The 7,067-nt window shown below is 37.0% G+C and overlaps 1 protein-coding gene across 2 annotated transcripts; it reads left to right on the top strand.

The window, feature by feature from the left end:
* The first annotated feature begins 333 nt into the window (after window positions 1–333).
* Window positions 334–7,037, top strand: LOC111330569 (DNA replication licensing factor mcm7-A-like). Of its 2 annotated transcripts, XM_088728991.1 has the most exons (9): window positions 541–686; window positions 1,172–1,497; window positions 2,971–3,057; window positions 3,204–3,385; window positions 3,810–3,893; window positions 5,089–5,257; window positions 5,741–5,847; window positions 6,244–6,312; window positions 6,576–7,037. In XM_088728991.1, exons 4-9 carry the CDS (start codon window positions 3,213–3,215, stop codon window positions 6,709–6,711), a joined length of 738 nt encoding a protein of 245 aa, XP_088585117.1. In that variant the 5' UTR covers window positions 541–686; window positions 1,172–1,497; window positions 2,971–3,057; window positions 3,204–3,212; the 3' UTR covers window positions 6,712–7,037. The 2 variants fall into 2 exon arrangements, with proteins under 2 accessions (XP_088585118.1, XP_088585117.1); XM_088728992.1 differs by lacking the exon at window positions 6,244–6,312 and having other exon boundaries at window positions 334–686.
* The last annotated feature ends 30 nt before the right edge of the window (window positions 7,038–7,067 follow it).

Below are 7,067 nucleotides of genomic sequence, written 5' to 3'. Positions count from 1 at the left end.
TATAAGCTTAGCTAGTAATTTGCTAGAAAGACAACAGCGCTTGCTTTACCAAGGGATACACATATCACTTACTACGATTTCCGTAATATGCTTAACCCCGAGATATGTTGAGGATACACATATCACTGAACGAGAGATCTCAGTGATATACGTATCCCCTGGCTAGTGCGATGTCGTCTGTGTACTTTTTAAATTTGTCAGTGACAAATATGATTGTGAATCAATAAAACTTGCTGTCAGTTGGTGAAATATCTCATGCACTTACGTACTAGCCACTAAAGGAGCTAGTTGCAAGTAATTTCAGTGCTAGACAGGCGACAAAGCCGATACGATTGCAGTCACCAGTGATATGTGTATCCCCAAGATATATTTTTGTTTACATGACAATTTGGATTCCTTTATATTTCCAATAGATTGTTTGATGTTTGCTACTGGCCCATAAGAACTGTTGGGCTCGCGAGTCGTGTCTTTACAGTTCTGATTGTGGAAGATGGTTCAGTGAACGATTTGCGTCCATTAACACAAGCTAGCCGTAATTATTTATTTTATGGAGGGGAGGGGGGTGGGGGATACACATATCACTGGCCGCCATCTTGGAGGGGGTACACATATCACTAGTGATATGTGTGCGGGGGTACACATATCACGGGGGTACACATATCACTGTGACATCGGCTTCAAGTCAGGTACTACATCATCTAAGTTGTAACCTAGTGGAAAACACTTGGTATCAACTCTAGTGTCAAAAGTCGGCAGATAGTACTGCAGCATTCCTCTTGGCTGCCCATTGTTTGTAAATATGCTTTCAACCTGAAATAAAAAATTAAGATATAATAATGAGCAAAATTATTGCCCACATGTTTGGATTTTTGTTATTAATGTATGTTAAATACAAAATTTATTATGTTAGTTTTTGTTTGTAAGTTATCTTTTGATTAATGCCTCTATCCTATCTCAATTCAACCGTAAAAGCAAATTACTGTGGCCTGAAATAATTTTTCAGATGTCAGAATTTATTTGTGTATGGGCATGGCATTTTTTCCAGTAACTAGTTTAAAGTGAAAGCTCTTTTTTTTTTATGGTGGCCTGGAAAGCAGTTTTACAACATGCAACTACAGTACTATCCTGATCGAGATTATCAAAGATTTTACTATATATTTTATTCTCATAGGATAGTGACCTGTTGTGATTTGCCACAGTTCTGTGTGATGTTGTGAAACAATTATTGAGAAGAAATTCTGCTGTTTTTCCTGCAATGAGCCAAAGGTCTGGTTGAGAGTGGTCTTGGTGGTACTGCAGAACAAAGGATTGTATGAAATCACTTAAGAAACCTGATGATGCAAGTGACGTCCTTGCAATATCTTTAACTCTTCTTGCATCATTGAACTTCTCAGTGTTTCTTCTCAGAACAGAGTGCCAGACTTCAACTTTCTTTTCTGAGAATAGCTTAAGAAGTGTTGACTTCCTTAACCAGTATTCTGGAAGATGTCTGCATTGGTAAGCACAGTTACTCAAAAAGGACAAGGTTGACTTATGACTTATTGTAATGTTTCCTTTTCCAGCATATGAAAATGATGGCTATTTGTGCCTTAATTTTCTCATATAATTTGAGGTCACCACTTCTGAAAATATTGTATTGGACAAAAAATGAGAGGCACAACATGCTCAAGCAAGTGTAAGATGCATATGAATTCATGCTGTTCACACTTTCCAAACTTCCGTAGTACTTCTTCTCTGATAAGTTGCCAGCCAACTAGAGCAGCAGTCACAATTAAGCATGTTTAGTATGCCATACTAAACAAAGTTCCTCCAAAGACACATGAAAACAGTTTATCAAAAAAAAAATTTAAGGTTTGTGACAACATCTTCATAAGCATTAACGGGCAAACATGAAAGGGCCCTTGCTCAGGTATGATACTTATGCTGGGATTCCATCCATTTGCAATTAATTTGTTTGAGTGGTACCACCCTGGCCAGTCAGCCAGGATTGGAACAACAAATTTCTTGGTGTAATTCTGAAACTCTGGGTATTTGTTCAATAGTTTGTCAAGTGTTGCTTAGTAGTCTTCCATGCTCTTTAGGTTTTGACCAAATTCATCGATTAACATACATGTCTCCAGTGCCTCCAGATCTTGAGTTGCTGGGTCTGGGTACACTCTATGAAATACAACAAAATCATGACGTTGGTTCAGGAATACAATGTACAAGGTCTCGATATGGAACTATTTTTTAATTTCTCCAGTAGTCATTTCAGGTATAAGTTTGTAAATGAAATTTACCTTAATTCACGCAGAGCTGCTTGTAAGTCTTCCTGGGTCTATTCTTTGCATGTAACTGGGGAGTTAGTCCCAGAACTACTTTTTCATATTCTCTGAGGCATTTGTTAATGTTTCAGTGGCAGATGTAATGTCTATTCCACCAGTACAGGTCCTTGTCTCTCCATTGAAAAGTACAGCTACTTGTCTGTGAAGTGAAATTTCTGGTCATGGTTCTGCATAAATTGTAGGATAGACATCAGCAAGACAGGATGCTATGTGTACAAAGTTTGTGCACACTAATTTTGATGGCGTATGAAGGGAGTGAATGTTGTGGAAGTCATCCACCATTAAAATCATGAAACATTTCAGCTGTTAAGAAAGATAACTAATTTTAAAACCACGAGTTTGACCACAGGGACATGCATATTTTGAGGTTTACTAAAATTTAGCTCTAGAAGATTTTTTCCCAAGCCCTCTCTTCTAGGTCAAATCCATGAAATATAAAGGATATTATGGTTATCTTAAAACTCGTCCTAGGAACATGTCACTGTACAAATAACAGACTCACCTCATTTGCCCTCTTTAATTTACTTTTTTTTTCATACTTTAAAAGTATAATTTCCTTGGTCATTTTATATTGCTCTCTGAAGAATGTGATTTTATTAATTACATGTATTTTATTTCTTATGTTGTTGAATTTATTCTTATGCAGGTCAGTACACCACAGGACGTGGAAGCTCAGGAGTAGGTCTCACTGCTGCTGTCATGAAAGATCCTCTGACAGGAGAAATGATTCTAGGTGTGTAATATGATTATTTGTAAATTTTTGTCTGTGAGATCTACAAGCCTTATGGCCCATCCCTAGTACTTGGCTTAGAAACTACCTTTAGTTTACTATTTATTATGAGTGATTGTTACATGTTGATTAACCTCTTGTTTTGTAAGGCTGGAATCATGACAAGCCTGAATGCACGAGTGTCTATCCTGGCTGCTGCTAATCCAGCATACGGACGATATAATCCAAAGAAATCTGCAGAGCAGAACATTCAGCTCCCAGCAGCACTGTTGTCAAGATTTGACTTGCTTTGGCTGATTCAGGATAAACCAGATAGAGATAATGACTTAAGGTGAGAGGTTGCCCCCCCCCCCCCCCGGATTTTCTTCACTGATGTGTATGATTGTGGTTTCCAAGGGTACATGAATTTGATAATTTTTAACCAAGCATGGTGCCAGGATCGAATTACCTCATTCTGATTCGTTGAATATATGAAGTTCACATATTTGAAGATTTATTACACTACACATTATTTATTACACTACACATCAGATTATTACACTACACATTGAAATTAAGAAAATTAAAAGCGTAGTGGTAGACCTCAGCCAAGTGAAAAAAAAGTAAAATACAGCCTATGTCTTGTTAGCAGAGCACAGACCATAAAATTGACAAATGGTATTTGCTTACCTCCAAACAGTCCTACGGAGATACATGATGTGAAAGCTTGGTCGTCTTGCTGCATAATTTTTTTTTTTTTTTTTTTTTTTTTACAGATTAGCACAGCACATCACATATGTCCATCAGCACAGCTCACACCCTCCAATGCAGTTTACATCTTTGGACATGAACCTCATGAGGTATGTAAAAGTGTTTCTTCTAATTCCCCCTCACATTTGAAAGATCTACATGTACCTCTGAAGATTTTAGTGATGAAAAAATGTTTCTGGTATTGAAAATAAGGCTTTTGATAGAACGTTTAATATTAGAATTGTGAAAATGTGTGAGTGTTTTCTTAATGCATCAAAGAAAAGATATGTCTACATGATATGCAACTTTCTTATGCATTGGTGTATGTTAAGGACATTAGCCAGAAGGCTCATTTTTTGATTGATTATTGATTAGTTCACTAATTTCAGAATGATCTTAGATAGCCACATAGTTACAATGCTTATCTGTTTTTCTGTATTTCTATTGGTTTTGTAATCGGACCTTTCAGCGTCACCACGCGCATATAAAAGGCAATTTTAGCGTCCCTTTAATCAGTTCTTCGTAAGTTTTGAATAGCCTTGGTAAACTTTCGCCCTTTCGTTTTTCTCAACCTCTGGCACAAGCGGGACCGATATGTGAGTACCTTTGTAACTTTGTTTTTCCCTCTCCAGTCTTTTCAGTGTTGGGCGACAATATACAAACAAATATTACAATGATCTGTATAGATTTAAGATTCAAAGGCCAAATTCGTGCCAATTTGCGAGTCAGTGAACGCCCATCATTTAGATAGAACAATGCGCTGTTTATCAGTCATCAAACTCTTTTAATTTGTCATCAAACTTTTGTTCTGTTTCACTTGTATTGTTAATCTCGTTATAGACTTTAGAGCCCAGTATTTAACATGCTATTCTTTGATCATGTATTCCGCGGCTTTTCGTTAGATTGATAGAACTTCGTTGTATTGTTGTTTCAGTTTACGATCGATCGTTCGATAGATTGATTGACTGTCACAATAATCGTTATTTTCGTCATTGATTGTGGTTCTTGGTCGATTGCTTTTCAAGAATAAAGATTCGTGCAAACAGTCAACTTTGGGTTGTCATTTCGATCAGTAAAATAGTCCCAAACACCTCGTTAACCGCGTTTTGGAGCGACACGCCCTTGAACTTTAGAATTTAGATTTTGGTCGCCGTAAACGCTACAGTGTATGGAGTATGTTTTTATATACAATTGCTAAAATTCACTTGTCTCAGAAAATGAAAACAACGTGATTGTAGAACCCTTAAGGACTGAATGCAGGTGCACTTTTGCTACATTTAGTCTTAACAATTTTTTCTTTCACAGGCGCTACATTGCTGTATGCAAGGAAAAACAACCTCTGATCCCTGAGGCTCTTACGGATTACATTGTCAGTGCAAATGTGGAAATGAGAAAGGAAGCCAGGACTAACAGAGACACAACTTTCACCTCAGCAAGAACACTCCTGGCTGTTCTGCGTCTTGCAACTGCCTTGGTTAGTACTTGTATTACAGTACTTCCTGTGACTTTCCTTCAAGTGCCTTATTTTAAAGAGTTATTAGACAGATTGTGAAGGGTAACCTTTTCTCATTCAAGTGCTAGTTTAAGGTGAGGGATCCCATACAGAGAAAAACCAAAAATGTTAACATTATTACACATATGATTGTAATATATGCAAGAAACTAAGAGCATGGAAAAAAAATTAAGAGAAAACTCCATCAGATGATAAAACAAATATGCTCTTTTGGGATAAGGAAGATTGGGAAGGTCAATTCTATTTTCCATTTTGCTTTGTTTAAGGTTTTAGTCCTTTCAGTAAATTCCCATTGGGATAATATAGCATGAAGAAATTGTACTAGGGGCACAGACAAACACAATGGGTTATCTGTGCCCTTTACATGCTGTAGAAATGGTATAAGCCCTGCATGTTGGCCCTTGTGTCTGTAGTTTAAATGCAGTGTTTGTTATCTTTCTATAGGCTCGTCTCCGTTTGGCGGATGTGGTGGAGAAGGAAGATGTGAATGAAGCCATGAGACTTATGGAGATGTCAAAGGCTTCCTTAACTGAAGATGAAACTGAAACAAGGTGAGAGATCCACCAGATTAAAGAAAGGCTATTAAAAGGATATGCCATAATTACAATACTGTTGACCAAAATACTGCTGACACTGAGGTTTATAAAGAAGCGCTGTATAAAATGTGGCTCAGTTCTTTGCAGGGTTTTCTCTTAAACCTTAAGGGTGGTATCATCATTCATGGAAATTGAAAGTATGCAGATGGTGCTATCACTAGAGGATTGATTTTCCCCTGTACAGTCTATGTGGGGCAATAAAACCCATCAGAAGCTAACTTGGTCCCTTTAATGCTAATCCCCTTATGCCATTAAGACTCACTGAATACAGGATATGATTGATCAAGAAATAAATATGTTCAGTGTAGTGTAACATTTTACTCATTGAACAAGCCTGTTTTTTTTCTCCAGGACTGTAAATCCAGTTGATGCTATTTATGGAATTATAAAAGAATTGGCTGGGAATGCTAGCAGTGTGAAGTAAGTAACTCTTTGAAATTACTGAATGAAGTGTTTGGAAAAAAATTATCATTTCAAAACTACATCAAGAAAATTTCAGCTGGAGATCTAACCTTGGATATTTTTATGGGGTGTTGTTGTCTTGAATGTTTTGACAGTAATTGTGGGGATCTCACGATATATTTGTGAGCTGAAGTGATGGCGCAAGTAGTTCAGGGGATGAGAAGAAAGCTGGCGATCTGCTTGATGATTTTCTACATGATAAATGCCTTTTTTCACCTCAGACTTTCAGATGCACAGCAACGATGTTTGACAAAGGGGTTCACGCCGGATCAATTTGATGCCTGTCTTGGGGAGTATGAAGACTTGAATGTTTGGCAAATCAATTCCAACAGGACCACGATCATCTTTGTTCAGTGAAAAATGTGACTAGGCACTGTTCGTTTATTTTTCCATTAAAAGTGAAAGATCAGATACAGTTTGTGCAGGGGAAGGAGTGGTTGAAAAGTGCACTACCTACTCTGTTGAACCCATTACAATGAATCTTGCAGTTGTGAACTCTGTCGTTTTATTTTTATTTACAAGAAATATTTTTTGTCACCTGTAAATATTATTTTTCCTAGGTATTCCTTACGTTTTTGTAAATTTGTAAGAGGAATTGTTATTTTCGTATTCTTAAAATGAACGACGTTATTTTGTTTACTTATTTCCACTAGTCGGAATAAATGTTGGAATGTAGTTTTAAACTGATGGGCCTTTTTGTAATGGTCCAATTT

This window comes from Stylophora pistillata, chromosome 7 (assembly GCF_964205215.1).
Source record: "Stylophora pistillata chromosome 7, jaStyPist1.2, whole genome shotgun sequence".
NCBI lineage: Eukaryota > Metazoa > Cnidaria > Anthozoa > Scleractinia > Pocilloporidae > Stylophora > Stylophora pistillata.
This window is presented reverse-complemented; position numbering and strand designations above follow the sequence as displayed.

Bases quoted from the DNA above. Each gene is read 5' to 3' on its own strand.
- LOC111330569 (XM_088728991.1), top strand. From the start codon at position 3,213: ATGACAAGCCTGAATGCACGAGTGTCTATCCTGGCTGCTGCTAATCCA. The intron at 5,258-5,740 runs GTTAGTACTTGT...ATCTTTCTATAG, and splicing joins TGCGTCTTGCAACTGCCTTG to GCTCGTCTCCGTTTGGCGGA. The intron at 5,848-6,243 runs GTGAGAGATCCA...TTTTTTCTCCAG, and splicing joins GAAGATGAAACTGAAACAAG to GACTGTAAATCCAGTTGATG.